The sequence below is a fragment of the Bos grunniens genome, chromosome 21 (genome assembly GCF_055505025.1).
Source record: "Bos grunniens cultivar Pamir isolate PY7600 chromosome 21, Bosgru_T2T1.0, whole genome shotgun sequence".
Classification (NCBI taxonomy): Eukaryota; Metazoa; Chordata; class Mammalia; order Artiodactyla; family Bovidae; genus Bos; species Bos grunniens.
Genome location: NC_141185.1, coordinates 3904067 through 3924512, shown reverse-complemented (window position 1 = coordinate 3924512; position 20446 = coordinate 3904067). Strand labels below are relative to the sequence as shown.

The 20446-nt window shown below is 45.2% G+C and overlaps 1 protein-coding gene and 1 long non-coding RNA gene across 35 annotated transcripts in view; one reads left to right on the top strand and one right to left on the bottom strand.

The window, feature by feature from the left end:
- The window catches only part of PPP2R5C (protein phosphatase 2 regulatory subunit B'gamma), a 140430-nt gene that overhangs the window by 34228 nt on the left and 85756 nt on the right, over positions 1–20446 (top strand). For 8 of the 34 annotated variants that reach the window (XM_086362919.1, XM_086362914.1, XM_086362918.1 and 5 more), the window contains exon 1: positions 8873–9042. The exons of the other annotated variants lie outside the window; for them this stretch is intronic. In XM_086362919.1, coding sequence (XP_086219045.1) covers positions 8949–9042 — 94 coding nt within the window. In that variant the 5' untranslated portion in view covers positions 8873–8948. Of the gene's footprint in view, positions 1–8872; positions 9043–20446 lie in introns of those variants that run through there. 34 annotated transcript variants of the gene reach the window in all.
- On the bottom strand, positions 359–9340 carry LOC147348936 (uncharacterized). Its single transcript, XR_015149411.1, has 2 exons — positions 9223–9340; positions 359–978 (listed from the first exon to the last, which is right to left on the bottom strand). It is a non-coding gene; the product is annotated as an uncharacterized LOC147348936 (long non-coding RNA).

Genomic DNA, 20446 nt, shown 5'->3' with positions numbered 1-20446 from the left:
TATAGTCCATGGGGTCTCAAAGAGTCAGATACGACTGAGCGACTTTCACTTTCCCCTCCCCGAGCCCCTGCCTGCAGGCTAAGTCGCTCAGTTGTATCCTACTCTTTGTGACTCTATGGACTGCAGCCCGCCAGGCTTCTCTGTCCACGGGATTCTCCAGGCCAGAATACTGGAGTGGGTTGCCATGCTGTCCTCCAGGGGATCTTCCCAACCCCGGGATCGAACTCACGTCTCTCATGTCTTGTGCATTGGCAGCAGGGTCTTTACCACTAGCACCGCCTGGAAAGCCTCTGGCACTAGTACCCACCGTTCTCCTTTCTGTCTCTGTGATTGTGACTCCTCTAGGGACCTCATGTAAGTGGAATCATACAGCATTTTATTCCTGAATTTCGAGGCTGAACAGCACTCCATTGTGTGGATTGTTGTTCTTCAGTCACTGAGTCGTGTCCGACTCTTTGCAACCCCTGAACTGCAGCATGCCAGGCTCCCCTGTCCTTCACCATCTCCCAGAGCTTGCTGAGACTCGTGTCTATTGAGTCAGAGATGTCAATTTTGTGGATGGAGCACCATTTATCTGTTCATCATGATGGACACTTTGGTTGCAGAACATGCCACACGCTGTTCTGTCTGAAGTGTCACTGAGGGCAGAGGCGGTTTGTGTGTCTGCTTTGTGCCCAGTCTAGTACCTGCCATGAATCCCTGAGACACAGGTTTGCTGAAGGAGCAAAAAGCGCTCTGGGCCTGGGGCCTCCCCGCATCCTCCAGTTTTCTGGGAACTGTTGTGGGGCTGGACCCCGTCCCGGGCTCAGCGCTCCCTGCACGCGGGCTCTTCCTCATGAACCGAGGTTTCCTGCTAACAGTTGACCTGGAAGCACTTGGCGTGTCACCTTGGCTCTGTACCGTGCGTGGGTTTCCTACCTTCTCAGAACACGGAAGGGGTGTGACGACTTCTTTGGCTTTAAAGGGTTTCCAGCCCCGCTGCAGGGAAAGCACAAAGAAGCAGAGGTCTCCAGCAGCGCACTCCGGGCAGATTCTTTGCTTCGTCCACCCCACGCACCCCCGCTGGCCTTTCCTGAGATAAGCTTGTCCACCCTTTAAACCACTCGCAGGACTCGTTCAGATCAACAGGGCAGCTAGTGAGCGTCCCTTTGACCTTGCTGTTGGCAAGCAGAAGTGCCCTGGCAACCTTTGAACACAGCTGAATGCTAGATATCTTTGATCTGCCTAAGGAAAAAGGCTATTTTAAACTGTAAGTGAAGCCAAATTTTTTGGGGTTAGATTTCCTACCCAACAAAACATACATCGCCCGTGCCCGTGTCATTTCCAGTTAAGTGTCGGCTCAGAGCACAGCCTTCCTTTAATAAAAGAAACTGTAAAGCTTCTTCATTAAAATATGAGCGTACTTAATTTGCCTATAAAATTTGCCTGGGGAGATGAAAATTAAAACCTTTGGCTGAATTTAGAAATGAAAATATGAACGTTTTAGTCGGGAATGCTACCTCCAAATGGGACGTAACTACAGACAGCTTGTTTGTAAATAAAGACCCATGTAAAGTGACGAAGGAAGCCAAGAATAAAGAGGAACTCCTGTTTAAACCTCCCATCCTTGTGCAGTATGATGCTCGCGTCTGTCTCCATGCCGGACAGATGCGCTGAGAGCTATAGTCTGTCTGCCCACTTGGCGGTTCTGCAAGGAGCTCTGCACTGAGCCCAGAAAGGTGCTTTCCTCGAAGTCAGCTCAAGCCCTCCGCAGGGCAGGAAAAGCTGTCATGGGAGCGTCCAGAAGCCAGGCTGGAGGGCACCGTGGGGGGCGTGGGGGCTGGGCACCGACAGGATGGGGGGCGCTGGGCAGGGGCTCTGCACTCAGGAGGGGGACCTGTCCCGCTCCAGGTGGTCAGTGGCATACCCCTCTTAACTCTGCACTACGGGGACAAGTTTGGCAGGGTCAGAATCTGGCGTCACTGCTTGACTCGTGCCTTCGTGCAGTGAGTGTGCTCGGTGTGGTCCTGGGGCTGCCGGAAGACAGCCAGTGGCCCAGGACGGGGAGAGGAAGGCTTCCCGGAGGGGGCTAGTCCAGACAGGGATGCCGTCGGCGTCTCTGCCCTCACACTGAGCCCCAGGGCCGAGACCCTGCTCTTCAGGTGCTTCAGTGCTCACTGCCCCTTCCCCGGGATGGCTGAGCACGTGCGGGTGGATCCCGCCTCGGGGGCGGCTTCATCCTCCTGGGCGCCCCCCCAACATCAGTGGCATCGGTGCCTCCACAAAGCCGAGGAGGTGGGGGGATCACAGACACGCCCCCCCCGACAGGTGAGGAAAGAAGGAGCAGCCTGGGGTTATGGAGGGTGAGGGCGGCCTCTCCCTGGGCACAGGCGCTGGCTGAGTCCCTGTTTCATCGAGAGGAGAGGGCTCTGGAGGCTGACTGGGCCTCGGAGGCCTAGATGAGCCCGTGGATTCCATGCAAGCGTGCAGTCAGGATTTGAGTAGCCCGTAACCGGCTCCTTGAGACGAGGAGTCAGGCCCTCGTGTGTGTGGTTCCGTTCATCACGCCTCATTTAGGCCCCTCTTGTGTTCGTGTGTTTTTACACACTCGTCTCATTCATGCAGCACAGGGAATCTTTTGCATCATATTTCCCCTTCTCCGTTCCTAGCCTGTGCCTGAGGGGGCAGCGTTCACTAAAGGAGTCTTCCTGCTGTCACTTCGTCTGTGTGTCCTGGGACTTCCCTGGGGGCCCAGTGGTTACGACTCTGTGCGGTCAGTGCCGGGGGTGCAGGCTCGATTCCCGGTTGGGGAACTAAGATCCCACATGGCACGTGGCACGGCCAAAATATAAATAAGGTGACAGTAAGAATATCAGCTAATTAAAATTTTTTTTAAAAAACTCTATATGTCTTTAGTTAATTTTCATGAAAGTATTGTGTGCTTATTTTAGCAATACTGAACAATGTAGAGATATTTCAGAAAGAAAACCTACACATAGCCATAACACTCCACGGTAATTACCATTGATATTTTGAGAATGTTTCTTTTTATGTTCATACTATTTCTGAAAAATTATATACTGCTTTGCTCACTTATTTTTACTTTACAAATCCATAAGTACTTTTGATAAATGTGTAAAAAATTTCACTGTGTGGGATAATCCCTTTGACGTTAAGGTATTTTCTAGTATTTTAGAATCTTAAATTTAAAATGTGATGCTCTCAAAATGAATAAAATACTTTGAATTAACATAGGAGGTGAAAGACTTGTCTGCTGAAAGCATTAAAGAAGACCCCAGTAAATGGAAAAGACGTGTGTTCATGGGTTGGAAAAGTTAGTATTGTTAAAACCTCAGCACTCCCCAAGAGATCCACAGATCCACTGCAGTCTCAATCAAAATCCTAACAATGTTTTTTCCCAAACATAGAAAAAAATGCATTCTAAAATTCACATGGAGTCTCCAGGGACCCAGGATAACCACAACAACATTGAAAAAGAAGAACAAAACTGGAAGTCTTAAATTTCCTGATTCCAAAGCTTACTGCAAAGTTACAGTAGTCAAATCAGTGTGGCACTGACCTCCTTGGTGGTCCAGTGGTTAGCGCTCTGTGTTCCCAATGCAGGGCGTCCGGGTTCAGTCCCTGGCCAGGGAGCTAGAGCCCACATGCCCCAACGAAGAGGTCACATGCTGCAGTTAACACCCAGCACAACCAAATAAATAAATAAATATATATATATATATAAAAACCAAGACATAGACGCCAAGAGTGTAAGAGATCAAGAAGTAAACTGCCACGTGTATGGCCACATGGTTTTCTAGGAGGCCACCACTCTGGGAAAAGGACAGTCTTTTCAACAGTGGTGCTGGAAAAAAGTGGATAGCCACATGCAAAAGAATGAAACTGGACCTTTATTTTATACCGAACCTAAAAATTTAACAGAGTGGATCAAAGACCTAACACTGCCTTAGAGGAAAACATAGAGGAAAGTCTGTCATTAGACTTACCAGTGATATCTCAGACGCAACACGAAAGCACAGGCAAGGAAAGCAAAAGTAGATAAACTGGACTACATCAGAATTTAAAACGGTGCAGCAAAGGACACAAGCAGCAAAATGAAAAGGCAACCCGTGAAACGGGAAGAAGGATTTGAAAATCATCTGTCTGATGAGGGATTAATATCCAAAACTTTAAAGAACTCTTGCAACTCAACAACAAGAAAACAACCCAATCTAAAAATGTGCAAAGAACTTGAGTAGACATTTCTCCAAAGGAGATACAGAAATAGTCATTAAGCACATGAAAACATGATTAATATTTCTCATCGTTAGGAATGCACATCAAAACCAGTGAGATACCACTTAACACCCGCTAGGATGGCTGCTGTCAGAAAAACAGAAACTAGCCAGTGTGGGTAAGGATGTGGAGAAATTGGAACCCTTGTGCACTGCTGGTGGGGATGTAGAATGATGCTGCCACTTTGGCCCCCTGATGTGCAGAGCTGACTCACTGGAAAAGACCCTGATGCTGGGAAGGATTGAGGGCAGCAGGAGAAGTGGGTGACAGAGGATGAGATGGGTGGATGCCATCACTGACTCAATGGACATGAGTTCAAGCAAGCTCCGGGAGATGATGATGGACAGGGAAGCCTGGCGTGCCCCAGTCCATGGGGTCGCACAGAGTCGGACATGACTGAGCAACAACAGCAGTGTGGAGAACAGCATGGCAGTTCCTCAAAAAGCTGAAAATAGAATTACTGTAATTTTTGCTTTGGAGAATATACCCAAAAATTTGAAAGCAGAGACTTAGACATTTGTATATTCATATTATAGCAGCATTATTCACAACGGCCAAAAGGCAGACACAGCCTGTGTCTATCAAGGGATCAATAGAACAAAATGTGGTATATCCCTGCAGTAGAGTATTGTCCAGTCTTAAAAAGGGGAGAAATTCTGGCACATGATGCAACACAGCAGAACCTTAAGGACATTGCACTGAGTGAAATAATCCAGTCACCAAAGGACAAAAGCTGCATGATCCCACATATCAGGAACCCAGAGTCGTCATAGTCATAGAGACCGAACGTGCAGGGGCCGAGGGGAAGGGGCTGGGGTGGAAGTGCTTAATAGGGACAGATCTCCTGTCCTGCAAGATGAAGCAAGTTCTGGGGGTGGATGGTGGTGGTGCTAGCACAACACTATGAGTGTGCTTATGCCACTTAGAGCGTTACACTCTGAAATGGGAAAGACGGTAAACTTCATGTCATGCGTGTGCATGCTGCGCTTCAGTCGGGTCCCATTCTTTGTGGCCCTAAGGACTGTAGCCCGCCAGGCTTCTCTGTCCATGGAATTCTCTGGGGAAGAATACTGGAGTGGGCTGCTGTGCCCTCCTCCAGGGGATCTTCCCAACCCAAGATCAAACCCGTATCTCATTACACCTCTTGCATTGCAGGCAGGTTCTTTACACTGGCACCACCTGAGAAGTACTTTAGCACAAATTTTTAAATAACTGTTTTTCTAAAACGTGATGCTCACTCATGGCTACCTACATTTCTGGAATAGACTCCCAGAAGTTAAATTACTTAAAGAATCTTTACATATTGCCACATTTTATTGCCAATCCTTATTTTCCAAAAGGATCAGAACAATTTATAGATTTGTTGTCAAGGTTACAACATGCCTTTACCAGTATTAATTATAATTTTTAAAATTATTGCTGATTTGACAGATGAATACTTTTTTCACACAAAGACGAGATGGTTAGATGGCATCACCGATTCAACGGACATGAGTCTGAGCAAGCGCTGGGAGGCGGTGAAGGACAGGGAAGCCTGGTGTGCTGCAGTCCATGGGGTCCCAAGGAGTTGGACACAACTGAGCAACTGAACAGCAACAACTGATCAGTTCTAGTTCTTTTGCAAACTGGATCATTTGAACTCTGAGGTCTTAGTTTTTTTCTAATTATTGTTGTTGTTTAATCGCTAAGTCTCGTCTGACTCTCTGTGACTCCATGGAGTGCAGCACATCAGGCCTCTCTGTCCCTCACTGTCTCCCAGAGCTTGCCCAATTTTTTTGAGTAAATTACAGTATATTATTAACTTCTTGTAATTATAGCATTTATATTTCCTTTTGATTTTTGGAGGGAACGTATAGAAATCTTGTAAATATTTTAATGTGAGGAATATGCCCTAAGCATTGTCCAGTGTCTTTTAATTATCCTTTTCTAGCTTCAGAATCGATAGTCACTTCCCTTTTCTTCTCAGCACTGTGGGGATTTGGGGGTGGGGCTGATTTGATTTTTTTTAACTGCATTTTTTCTTTGACCCATCTATTTTATTTTGTGTGAGGTGAAGGCTTAGATTTTTGCCCACATGTAACCGTTAGTTACCTGGGCAGTCTTCACCTTGCCATGGTTCCGAGCGTCCTTCTTTATCCAGACGTTACACTTGTGTAACTACACTCGCTGTGTCAGGGGCTGTTGCTTTCTGTCCCAAGACCTGTCTCCAGTCTACATCATACTATCCTCAGTTCATAAACTTTATAGTTGGAAGGACCTGCTTTTCTCGTGAGTAGTGTTCTCATGCTTCATGCTTTTTATTTTTCCAAGTGAACTTTAGAATTACCCAGAAACATAAGACGCCTCCTCTGGATTTTGAATGAAATTGCTTTAAAACTATAAATCAGTTTGGGGAAATGTTAACATCAGCTTATTTATCATGTGTGTGCTTCCAGTCCAGAAACATACCTAATCTTTTTTTGTTCGTCTTTTTTTTTCTTTCTCCATATTATTTATGTTTGTTTGCTTATTTATATTTTAGACTCTTATTTCACCAGTGATTTTCAGATCACAGACTTCAAGTTCTTTAAAGAGCTACTTCATATGCATAAGGCTTCAAAAGAGCATGGGGGAAAATCGCTAATAAAGTTGAGATCTTTTGATCCGAGATCATTAGGAAAAATACATCAAGAAGTGTCTTCCCTTTTTCTTTGACTTTAATCTGTATATTTTATATAAAGATTCTAGGAGTCTTTCCCTGTTATTTCTGCATTCCACTCATCAGCACGGTCTTAGTTAGGATAGGCACATTTCCCCTTCTCATCTCATATGAAATATTAAACTGTTTGAGAACAAATCACTGTCTCTTGAGGGTACGGATCTGCATTAAGCATCTGCTTTCTGACCCCTGAGGAAGCCCCCTGCAAGCCTCAATCCTGGCTGCACTTGAGTCTGAGTTCATCTGAGTGTGAGGTGACAGTGAGTCCTCGGAGAGCTATCCTCACGAATCTGATGGACTCAGGGCGTCAGCAGCCAGGATCTACATTCACAGTACCTGCCTCAGAGCACCGGCTGTTCAGAGAGCAGAGGAGCCGGGCAGGTGGGCCGCAGGTGGGCTCAGGTGGGGAGAGCCCGCTCACATGACACCCATTCCCCGTTGCTTGTTGTAAGTGAATTCATGGCCCAGCTTTGGGATCCAGCAGCGTCCTTCAGCTCTGTGGACGAGGGGCCAGGGTAGGATTTGGTGTGCTTTTATTTGAGTATTTTTTAATGGCTATTGATCCACACAGTAAAATACTACCTTCTTACTTAGTGTGGGGGCACCTAATAAGCACCCCGAATGACCGCAGTTCATTTGCTGGTTGAAATGGGGTGCATGCCAGCCCACAGGTGTAACTGCAAATCCTAGCCCATTTCTAACTGTTGTGAATGACGTTTAGAATCCAAAGGGTTTTTTGGTTCTTGTTCACAAATTGGGGGAGTAGGGATGGCGGGAGTTGTGTGAGAATTACAAAGCGAGAGGGCGTGGCTGGGACAGGCGTGGTTGTGTGTGTGTGGGGTGAGGGGTTTTTCAGTTTTGCCCGGCACAGAGACTTCTCATAGCGCATTCACTTTCATTTGAAGCTAGTAGTAACCTTATTGTAGGGAATCATCTCACCAGCACACACATACACCCCTCCCCAGGATGCTCTGATTCAGAAATGATGTCCTTTCTTGGAGCAGCTTTTTACATTAACCTTTTTTGAAGATAGGAGACTAAGATCTGAATAACAGCTTTTAACACTAGCCCCATAAAAAGAAGGGAAATATCTTTTTTAATTAAAAAATTCTAATGTAAACAAAATGAGAAATAAAGTGGTATGTTGACCCTTTTAAGGTATAAAAATAAACACTTACATTTTATTTTATGACTTTAATTTTCACAGCCAGGTGGTATAAATACCTTTAATTTATAGCACTTTCTAGCTGTTGCATTTAAAACTTTCATTTTCCATGTCATTTTTAAACTGAATTTTTCCAATTAAAAAAATTAGACCCTGAGGAAAAAAAAAACACTGTTTGAGGATTATTAGTTCATAACTTGGTAGTAGGAAAGGGTGATAGAACAAAAGTCTAAACTAATGAATTGGGATTGTGTAATATTTAAATAGCCATTTGCATTAAAAAAAATAGGTTGCCCAAGTGCTAAATATGATACAGACATTAAAGTAATTAGAAAACAGGAGGTGGCCAGGGGGGTATAAGGTACCAGTGAATTTGGGGTACCAGATAAATGTGAAATTTAAAGTTCACGTAGACATATATGCATACTTTTTTTTTTTTTTTTCTTTTTGGTAGCTCTCTCCGAATCATTTGTTTATAGTCTGGCTGGACTTGCGGCCGCAGTCCTGCCCCTTGAGAGATGGGATCTTTGCCTAAAAGTTAGTGAGAAATAAAGACTGAGAAAGCCAAAAAATGTCCAGGCTTTTCACACACACTGACAGCCAAACAGAACGCTCTTTCCATTTGCAGTTTTTTAGTGTCATTTTAAGTTGCAGCTTCTGGCCAATCAGCAAGCCCCGTGCCTGCTGACATCACGAAGCAGCCAGTTCCCTCCAGCTGCAGAGAGCTTCAGTTTGTCTTTTTTTTTTAAACTAAAATGGAGGCTGGTTTCTTGCCTTAAGGAGTACATTGCCTTCCCCGCTGAAGTCTAGATGTTGACATGTAATAAAGCGGGCAGCAGGATGGTGGTGGATGCGGCCAGCTCCAATGGGCCTTTCCAGCCCGTGGCCCTTCTCCATATTCGAGGTAAGTTATTGTGTGTTTCACTGAAACGGAACCTTCTGTGGTTAGTTAATAAATGGCCATTGTGCTTCAGATAAGAAAAGCAGGAAGTCCTTTCTAGCAGAATTCACCCCGTTTTGCGGCAGACCTAACTGGAGGAGGCTGGGTGTGTCGCTGCAGTTTGGCATTTTACGAACTACTTACAGAATTTGAGTCTTGAGAGAGGCCTTGCATGCATAGTTCAAAGCTGGTTTTTCTGCTTTCTGCTCGTTCTCCCATCCCCCTTTCAGAGCCGTGCTGATGTCAAAGGATGTGAAGTCACTGCCCGGGGAAGGCGTTGGGTGGGGGTAGGAAGGAGAGGCGGGCGGCACGCCTGGCCAAGTTGTCCGTGCGCAGAGTTTCTGTTACAGATGTGTCGCTCGATTAACACCCCGAAGGTTTCCCCTGAATTAAAGATGAACTGCAGCCAGAAAGTATGCGGGAACAACCAGAAAAGAACTCCCCTTTTTAAAAGGATCGTTTTCGTCCTTGCCATGGAGCCTAAAAGAGAAATACACTTGTGCTTTGAAATACTGAAATCCATTGTGGGTCATAATTTCTGAGCTTTTAGCCTTTTTGTGGGATAGTAGGAGACACTTTGCATTTAAATAGGCTCTGTATTGACATTTGCCTTAAAAATTGTAAGTGGCAGCAAGTTTTCAATGTGTGTATAGATCACTTTTAATACAGTTTGCCAGTTGTAATTTATACAAAATTTGAATTCAGAATTTAGCTTAAAATTTATACAGAACTTAGCTTAAAAACACAATTACCACAGTAAATTGATAATTATATTAAAACATAGGTATCAGGATAATTGTGTACTTTTTCTTAAGCATTTAAAAATGTTTCTTATACACATTTTTTGTTCGTAATTGGGTGAAATAGAAAATGATAGTTAAGCTTCATCAAATCACTTTAAAATGTATATAATATCCCAGCTCTGTCCTAACAGAACAGAACTGTCAGGACCCGTGCTAAGGAAGGGTGGGGGCAAGATCTCCAGGTGACTAATCGTCTGGATGACTAAAATGCCAGGCGAGATTTTTCAGATCCTAGGGTGGACCCAGGGAAGGAAGATGAAATTACATGAATACCCAGTCTGCTGGAATAAGATAGGGGTTGCCTTTTCTCTGCAAACCCTCTGTAATGAAGCTGGCGGCAATTAAGGTCCACAGTGACCAACTGTAGGTCACTTGGTTTTGCGGTGCAGCCAGGAAAGAGCAAATGTGGACCACAGTTAGCACGCAGGTGTTTTAACAGGCTAAAACAAAATGATTGTGTTTCCATTTAAGTTCTTAAACAGGGACTGATTGAGTTAGCAATAGGAAAATTTTATTGCACATGAAATGTTTAAACTTTTAAGGTATCTTCTAATAAATAACAGATTTTTTTTTAGTTTGAGTTTAATGTACTTTTTTTATTTGAGCTATGAATTTATTCCAAACTGGAATATTTGATTTTATATCTTATACCACATTGATTTTTTTTTTTTTTTAAATTCTAAGACTACTGTGACCAATCTGGGTTTTGTTTTTGTTTTTGTTTTTTTTTGCTGTTGGTTGAATTGTTTGTTGTTCTCTAATTGTGAGGGGGAAAAGTAGTGAAGTGTACTAACCTACAAGAGACTTGAGTTTTTAAGAAGGAATAACCGGTAGTAAAGCTTAACTTCTGGTTCAAACAGTGAACTAGTTAAAACTTGAAAAATGCTTAATTTACTCACAAGTTTTGAGGGCAAGCATATTCATGAGTGGTTTAGCAAAATTTATTTTTACTTTATTGGCTTTTAGAGTCTTGATCAATTTCATCTCCACTTCGCCTCTCCTCTATGTGTCCAGTGCTGAGGGTGCTTCCCCAGAGGACTCGATGGTTTAGTGGAGGGACCTACACAGGGGCCCCGGGGCAGAAGGCGCACGGGAGCTGAGTCTGGGCGGGTGTGGGGAAGCGAGCGGGGCCTGATGCCTCCTGGTGCCGGAAGCGGGCCGGCAGCCCTGGGGCTCACCTCCGACTCCACTCCCCCATGTGTTTAGAGAAGAGGGGTCGTCCCCACAGAGGGAAAAGAACAGCCCGCGGCACACAGCCTGTAAGTGGTAGGGCCAGAATCCCAACCCAGGCAGTTTTGTTTTGTATGGAATTTTTCTTTAATTCATTTTAAAATAGAAAGTTTGGCTGTTCATAGAACCTTTTGCCACAGGATTGTGGAAAGAGCAGTGTTTTCCCCCAACATTTTATCAATATCCATCTTTTTCACTGGCCTCTGATGGATGACAGTTTTGGGGCCTAGGATTCATTTCTTCATTCATTTTGCAAATACTTGAGTCCCTATCACCTCGTGCCAAGCAGGTTCCTAATTAGTAGTATGAAGCAAGCACCGCGGCCCAGCTTTCAGAGCTTACAGTCCATAAACAATGCAGTTCCTGAATTGGTTAGTAGCCCCAGTGGGCTTGACACTCATCTCCTATTACGTAGCCTAGAGTTTGTGGTCAGTATAGTGAATTAGCGTGTCCTAAGAAGTGTGACAGGAACGTGTTGTTGAAACTTAGCCTAAATTTTTCTGCCTGGAGAAGGAGCGGCGTCACCTGGAACTTGGTGGCTGTAAATTTAGCTTGATGACTTAAATCCTGTCCTCCCGGGGCCGACCAGGAGACCTGTCTGTGGTGGCGGGAATGTCCTCTGTGCTGGCTACCGCGGTGCCCTCAGTCACAGGTGACTGCAGAGCCCTCAAAATGTGGCTAGTGCAGCTGAGAGGTGGAATGGTTAATTTTATTTCGTTTTGGCTATTTGACATTCAAATAGACCCATGTCTAGTGGCTGTTGTATTGAACACCACAGTTCTAGACTGGGATCGACAGACTCTTTCAGGAAAAGTCAGTGTTTTTTGCCCTGAAAGCAGCCCCCAGATAGGAATGACCAATAAAGCTTTATTTACAAAAACAGGGGGCTGGCCAGATTTGGCCCATGGGACATAGTTTGCCTCCCCTACCCCCAGCCCCCAACCCCACCACTGGTCAAGACTTTTCCTTGAATTTTAATTGCCGGTTTTAGCATAGTAAGATGTCTGCCACTTCCAGAGCAAGGTTTAAGGCAAGAATAGCTGTGCCAAAAAAGATGATGATGGTCAGAAAGGAAGATCTGCTGTCCATCCGGATCCAGCTGGCTTTTATTCCAGCCTCAGGAAAGCCATTACGTGCTCTGATCTGAGAGTCGGTCGGCGAGTCCAGTCTCCGAAAGACTGATGGGTCACCGAGGCCTGGTGGGGAGCTGGGGAGCAAATTGTTCTTTTTGTGTAAAACCACTTTTTCTTGGGGAACGGAAGTCTGATTGTAGGAAAAGTTTGTCTTCTCACAAGTATTCCTGAGTCACCGATTCAAGGAAAGGTGTTTACCTTTCCAATAGAAACTTGACCCAGGGGCGGTGTGGAGGCTGAGGCCCAGGGCTTCCTTTCTGCCTCAGCCCACCTGATGACTTAGCCCGTGCTGCTGAGCCCCGCTGCGCACGTGCACACGGCTCCCAGGTGTGGGGTGCTCCTGCGTGGCTGAAGCCAGTAAACGTCGTGAGGGCGGCTGCCCCGTGCTGTCCTCACCCCCCAGAATTAGGAAGGAAATCGGGTCATCGACTACAGAAAGTGAAAGCCACCCTCAAAAGACCTCACTAGTGACTCTGTCTCTCCAAATAGAACTAGACGCAGGGTGTTTCCTATGTAGCTGTCCCTCCCTGTGAAGCGACTTTTTAGAAGTATACCTTGAAAGCTACCTGGAGTGAGCCTCTACATAAAGCTGTTTCTCTCTCATCATTCCTGCCAGTGAGGAACAAGGAACGTAACCAGAGTAACAGAGAGCTCTCTGGGGGGTGGTGTGTGTTTATGTAAAGCCCGCACACCTTTTGTTAATTAGTCTTCTCTGAACTGATCATATTTTTTTCATTAAAAGATGCTAATTATGTAGACGAATAAGGAGATATGGTTAGTAGTCAGGCAAAGGGTGCTTTGCATCTAGGAATGGTCCGAGTCCTCCCAGGCACAGCCATTTGGGGTGCAGCACACCCCATTTCCATAAGCCAGGTAGCCCCACAGGGCGGTTCTCCCCTGGGCCAATGATCTGCCAGATGTGACGAGCTTTTGTGAACACTGACTTGTTCCGCCCAGCCCTGCTGCCTGGGAGGTGGCTGGGACGTCCTTGACACTCTTCCCCAAGGTCACCAGCCTGTGAGTCCCAAGTCCACGGTCCTGCCCCTCCACCAGCTCCACGTCCCCAGGCCACTGCTGGTGGTTCTCCCAGAGGAAACAGCCACGTGTATCATCTTCTGATATTTCCTTTTGGCCTTTTCTGGAGACCCAGCTAGAGCAATCTTTGGGGGGCTCTGGATTTCCAAGTGATCAGATAGGACAAAGCAGCCTTCCATCAGCTCGGGTCCTGGCCACACAGAACATCCCAGACCAGAGGCTGGGGCGCGGGCCAGTGCAGGCAGGGGCATGCAGACCCCTGCCCCATCTCCCCCGCCGTCTGCTTCCAGACAAGGCCCGCCGCACCTCTTCTTCCCTGTCAGATGGAAAAGGCCCATCAAGGATGCGGAGAACTCCCAAGCCTGGGCTAGTTTCTCTCACTAATGTACTTAAGGAAAAGTCTTGCTTATTCATCTTGGAGAGACATTGGCTCACGTGCGCAAGGACAAACTGCAACAGCCAGAAAAAGCTGGTTTTGTTTTAGGCCCTTGAATTATTCATAAATCAAAAACCCTTCAAGTTGAAAAGAATAAACGCAAGAGATGTAACAGTCGAACATAGTGAATGACTCTGTATCAGATGTTTGTTCTAAAAACAAAACAAAATCAAACCTGCAGAAGACATTCGTGTGGCTGTTGTGGAAAGCTGAGTAGAGCGATATGGAATTTTCTATGGAATTACCATTAGTTTCAAAGGGATTCTGATTTGTAGGAACTTTCCTCGTCCTTAGGAATTGCAGATGGAAGTATTTAAATGGTGAAGTACCACGGTCTCTGCACCTTACTTCAAACAGCAAAGAGAAAAATAACTGTAAAGCAAAATATGCTCATATCCCCAGTTGTTGAATCTAGGGAAGTGGGCATGTGGGTATACAAGTATATACAAGGAATACAAGTATTCACCTTCCATGTAGGTGTAAACTTCTTCATAATGTTTGAAATGTCTTTAAAGTGTTCTGCTTTAGAAAAAAATGTGCAAAGGACATTACTTAGAAATTATTTCCTAAGCAGTGAGCAGTGGTCTTTCATATTCAAGCTTGGACCTTTCTTCTGTTTTTGCTTTTACTCCCTTGCTAACAAATGAGTGGCCCGTGGTGAAATGATAAGGCAGGGGCGTGGTCATCTCGGATGGGCTGGGGCTGAGACCCTGTAGCCCGGCACCTCTCGGGTGGGTTCCCTGACAGCCACACCATCTTACCGAACAGTGTTTTGCGGGGTGTACCTTTTTTTTTTTTTTTTAATGTTTATTGGCATTTTTATTGGTCTTTTAAAATGTAACAGTTTAAAGCACACTCTCAGGTAAAAGCAAAGTTCCCTCTGAACTTGACAGGCGGGGTGCTCAGTGGTTAAAGGCGGGGTTCAGAAGTCACAGGGGTCCCCACCGTGGGTTAGCTGAGCCATTTCAGGCAAGCTCACTCATTTCCCTGCCAGAAATGGGAAAGAAATGGGGGGTTGTCAAAGGATCTACCTCTCTGGATTTTATGAGGGTTGGTTAAGTGAGTGAATACGTGTGAAACTCTTCACACGGTGCCCAGAGTGCTGTGAGCCCATGGGCCGTGTTCATGGTTGCCGCGGTTGTCCTCTCTTTTCTAGGTCACGGTGGTAATTTAGAGCCCAGCGCCTTAACCACAGCTTGTCTTATTTTTCTGCCACTGTGTTGTCTGTATCTGTGTCCCTGTCTCTATCTGCTCTCTCTCCCTCCCCCGTTTACCAAGCCTCTCTTCCTGCAATTTGCTTGTCGTTTCACCACCTGGAGGAAGTCGGTGTCACTGATGACCCTGGAGTGTGCGCTGTGTTCTGCTTGTAGATCGCATACAGAAATTGCCTCATCAGGCGACCCTCAGATGATCATCAGCCGCTCCGTTCGGTGTGTACTGATGACCCCCATTCAGACTTCTTGCTCTCAGGGGTCCAGCCTGCAACAGGAAATCAGCATTTAATACAGTCCTCTCCTCACCTCATTTTTAACTCTTTTGAAGAAAGCCAGTTTAGCATAAGATTTATAAGGAATTCTTCTTTAAGAAGTTAGAGATTTTATCTGTGATTAATCCCAAATAGGATGATAGTTCGTTGTTTTTAAATGCAGATGTTGCTTTCTGATGCGTTAGTAATTTGACTTCCAAAAGTTTACTGTCATATGGTCAAATCCCATTTTGTTAGAATTCCTGAATTCCTTTTTTGTGTGGGGATTTTTAAATTAGGATAGTATTTGATGGGACTTCCCTAAAGGTCCCATGGTTAAGGCTCCGGCACTTCAGATGCATGGGACGCAGATTCAGTCCCTGGTTGGAACTATTGGGTTGGCTAGAAAGTTCCTTCAATTTTAAGGTTAAAAAATAAACCTTTCATTTTTACCAAAAACTTTATTGAACAACCCATTTTGTTCCACTGCCTTCTGCCATTTTTCAGGCAACTTCATAGTTCCATCTTCCCAAAACTGTTTATCTTTTTGAGCAAAGAACTGTTCCAGGTGCATTTTAACAGTCTTTCAGGGAATTGAAAGTTTTCCCATTAAGAGAATTTTGTAAAGGTTGAAATAAATAGAACATCCAAAGGTGCAAGGTCTGGTTGGCACGGCTGATGAATCAGAGCTGCAGCCAAGCTGTAACGATTGTCGCCTGATCATCAAAGCCACGTGTAGTCTTGTTGCATTATCCTCGTGGAAGGTGAGGATGCGTTTTCTGTTGGCTAATTCCAGACACTTTTCATGTCGAGTGCTGCTTTCAGTTGGTCTCGTTGGGAGCGATACATGTTGGAATCCATCATTTGGTTTTCCAGAAGGAGCTCATGCTAGAGGACTCCCTCCCAATTCCACTCTGTACACAGTATCACTTTCTTTGGATGAAGACTGGTACCTTTGGGTGGTTCATGGTGGCTCACTTCGCTTGCCCTGCGATCTCTTCCATTCCGCATTATTATACAGCATCCACTTTTCATCACCGTCACAATTTGTTTTAAAAACAGAACATTTTTTGTGACGTTTAAGCAGAGTCACACGAGGAAATATGGTCAAGGTTCCCCCCCACCCCTGCTTCACTTACGTGGAACCCAAACATCAAAGCGATTAACATAACCAAGCTGGTGCAAATGATTTTCAGTGTTTGATTTGGATATTTTGAGTATGTCAGTTATCTCCTGTGGCGTATAACGCTGATTGTTCTCAGTTAATTTCTCGAGTTGATCACTATCAACTTCAACTGGTCTGCCCGACCGAGGAGCATTGTCCAGCGAGAAACGTCCAGCACGAAACTTCACAAACCACTTTGACATATTCCATCAGTCACAGCACCTTCTCCATACACTGCACAAGTCTTTTTTTTTGCATTTCAGTTGCGTTTTTACCTTTCTTGAAATAATAAAGCATAATATGCTGAAAGTGTTGCTTTTTTTCTTCCATCTTCAATGGCTACTACAAATGGCTACACAATCCAGTTTGGTGTTCGTTTTTTTTAACTCATGCTGATATGACACCTGTCACAATACAATTTAACAAAATTGTTTTGAATGTAGTAAAAGACAACTAAGTGCTACAAGAAGCATCTTATGGGAAAAAAACCAAAGAACTTTTTGGCCAATCCACGTGCCATACACCCCCCAAAAAAAGATAGTATTTGAACCAACTGAGATCCAAACTATAACCTTATACCTTACTGTTTCAAGGTTTAATATTGTAGTATTTCTAATAGAACTTGAGTTGTTAACACCTGTTTGATTAACCTTTTCAGTCTCTGCTCTGTCTTTGATGCGTGTGAACTTCATTTGAATTTTTGTCTGCTTGTTGCATTATTCACTAGCAATGTGTTCTAATTGTGGTAGTTCAACTTATAAAGTTATGAGCATAGTAATGTTTCCTAAGGAACAAGCCCAGTTTTCCTAAATTGCTGGTCCTTCATGCTTGGTAACTTCAAGGAGGAAGAAGAGCCGGGGACCAGGGGAGGAACGGTGTATGTTTGTAGACCATTTTGGCGTATATACAACCAGAAGTTGTTCTTCTCTCCTGGTAGTAGGCCAGGCTTCTCCAGGGCTGGCATATGATAACACTGTATTCACAGCTCTGCGGGTGTCCTCAGTGTTGGCATAAAGCAGTGGTCACTGGGCCCCTGGAGTCCCTGAGATACTTCCAAGGGAGCTGCAAGGTCACAGTGGTCTCCAGAATTGCAGGCAGATTCTTTTACCATCTGAGCCACCAGGGAAGCCCTTTCTCAAGAATACAACAGCCTTTTTTTCGCCTGTGTGGCCGTTTGCCCTGATGGTGCAAAGGCAGTGATGGGTAAAATAGCTCCTTTCGCGGAGCAGGCCGTGGTGTCCAGCTGAAGACCACCACGCACCCCACCATGTTGCCCGAGTCTGACCCAAGTCGATCCTTGATGAAGGATGAAATGGTTAGTTTTATTAGATCTCAGCCTTTGCTCACACGCCTTTTAATAACGTTCTGTGGATGACACAGTTCACATGAAGCCCGCGGGCGTGCTGCAGTGCTGCGATGGTCTCCAAGAACCCTGCGCAGCTGTGTGAGTTGCAAGCTGAACTGGCCACTTTTTTCAGGAACATTATTTTTACTTGAAAGAACAAGAGACAGACAAATGGGGTTAGTAAGACCCGAGTATGTGACATATGTTTTCTTGAAAGTGAAGTGAAAGTGAAAGTCGCTGAGTCGTGTCCAACTCTTTGTGACCCCATGGACTATACAGTCCATGGAATTCTCCAGGTCAGAATACTGAAGTGAGTAGCCTTTCCCTCCTCCAGGGGATCTTCCCAACCCAGGGATCAAACCCAGGTCTCCCACATTGCAGGCGGATTCTTTACCAGTTGAACCACCAGAGAAGCCCATTCTCAAAAAGGAATGAAGGAGGCCTGTAAGCTCAGGGGACAGCAGTGGCACACTTAGTGCCCAGGATAAAATTCAAGCTTGTAAGCAAAAGTTTGAATTTTGGGGAACTGCCAGTGTGAGCTTGACAGCTCCCAGCGCTGACGACTTCTGATGATACTAACAAACGGGGCTTCTTGATCTGAACGACAGAAAAGCTGCATGACTGCACACCAACACATTCAGAGAGGCTGCAGACATTCGTGGGCAGGAGAGACGTTCAGAGTGCAGGACACACCACGGGCTTTGATGTCACTGAGACATCGTCAGTATGGTTTCAGATTCCATGTTGCAGCTAAGCTTTCAGAAACTACCGCTTGTTGAACATTAGCATAGACTCAAAGAAGAATAACCACAGTTTTTTTTAAAGTCATTGAAATACCTCCCTTTTCCAGCTAAACATGTGGTGAAGACTGGGCTGCTTTTTGTATACTTCAACCAAAGTACCATATCAGAGAACAGTATAGACGCAGAAATGCAGGTCTACCTGTCTTCTATTAGGTCAGACTTTATAAAGAGATAAGCAAAAATATAAAACAGTATCATTTTTCTTGCTATTTTTTAATACAGGTATTCTCATGATATTTCAGCTAACATGCAATGAGCCTGTTACCTTAAGTGAATCAGTCAGTACGTGTTTTAAACCCTCTCTAATCTGGTATCAGTAAGTAGAATCCATGTGATCCATGCTCTTCAGGGTCCTCCAGACTGTTTTTAGAGGACCTGATTCTGACACCAAAAACAAGTGAAAACCCTTGGCCCAAGACAGCTCTGTAGCATGAGCTGGACTTGCTGGACCCTGTTTTTACTAAGTCTCTGTATTTTTCTCTCCTCCTCTCTCAAAAAGAAAAAAAAAACTTTCCAGATTAACTAATCAGCTAATAGTGTATATAGGTCTCCCGGGCCACAGTGGGAGCCAGTAACTGTGCCCAGCATGTGGGTAGTGGAGTCACCCCAGGACTGGGCCCTCTCTTTTGGCATTAATTGGCTCCCTTTTATCTTTTTCTGATCTTTTTTAAAAATCCGTATGTGAATATTGCCAACTAAAATTATCCCTAGCCTTATCCCCAAAATGAGTCTCCTACCTTCCCTGGCATCTCAGAGCAAATTGTTTGGAGTTTGCTGTGTATCATTTTACACGTGTGTGTGTGTGTGTGTGTGTGTGTGTGTGTGTGTGTATTCACACCAAGTAATGTAAACGTGGATTTATCTACTGACTGGAAGTATATAATATTTTTTGTTTTCTGTTTTTTTGTGGATTTTTTTTTTCCCGGCGCCTCGCAGCTTGTGGATTCTCCGACCAGGGATTGAACCCAGGCCCTTGGCAGTGAAAGTGCCCAGTCGTAACCTCTGGACCACCAGGGAATTCCCTGTTTTGTTTTGTTTTTTTTTATCTCTTAAGACAAAAAAGCTAGCATGATAGTAGTTTTGGAAAACTAAACCTTTGACAAGGTTTTAACGTGTTGATAGCTTTGTGAACTAGTTCCTGATGCTCTTAGCTAAGTGTAACATTATAGTACCCTGAATCGTGCTGTATATACATACACCGCATAAACTCTTTAAGTGCGGTCCCACACTTTTCTGCGGGTTGGGTTTAAACCCCTCTGGGACAAGGTGGGCGTCTGGCGGGAGGCTGCAGCGAGTGGAGCGTCTGGCTCGTGCCCAGGCCGTCCCAGGGACGATCTCGGGCGCTCGCAGCACACAGCCAGGTGGCACCGAGGCTCCGTGCTCATTGTGCAGAGGTCCAGAGGGAGCGTCCGCGGGCAGACCTGCCCAGGCAGTGAGTGGTGAGGCCCGTCGGACTGGAGCCGGGCTGGCTTCTCCCACACCTCCGTGCTGGAAATGTGGCCCCTTCTCTGTGCTTGAGGCCTGGTCCCCAGGAGTCATCTTACCTGAGATACCACCAGTGACCCTCCTTTGCCTGCTTTTTAGAATATTTTCCTAGATGTTGAAGACACTGGGGTCTTGTCAGTTAGACCCCCTTCTTAAATTAGATCCAGTCATGCCGCAGTCGAGCTGTCGGATTCAAGGCTAAGGCCTAACAGTGTGTCTTATGGGGTTACCGGGGTCCTTGGCTGTCTCCAGACCTTCCTGAGTCTGTGAATGTGCTATATTTTTAAATGCATTTGATTAAATTACTTGTTTTTCAAGGGAATTGAAAGAAAAGAGCTGAGATTCAAATTCTAGCCTCCTGTCCCTGAGGACAGAAGCACGTGATGAGAATAAGCAGATTGCTCCTTTTATCCTTAAGAGAAATGCTACGCTGGTAGAAAACTTGAGTGACTGGTTTTTTGGTTTTGT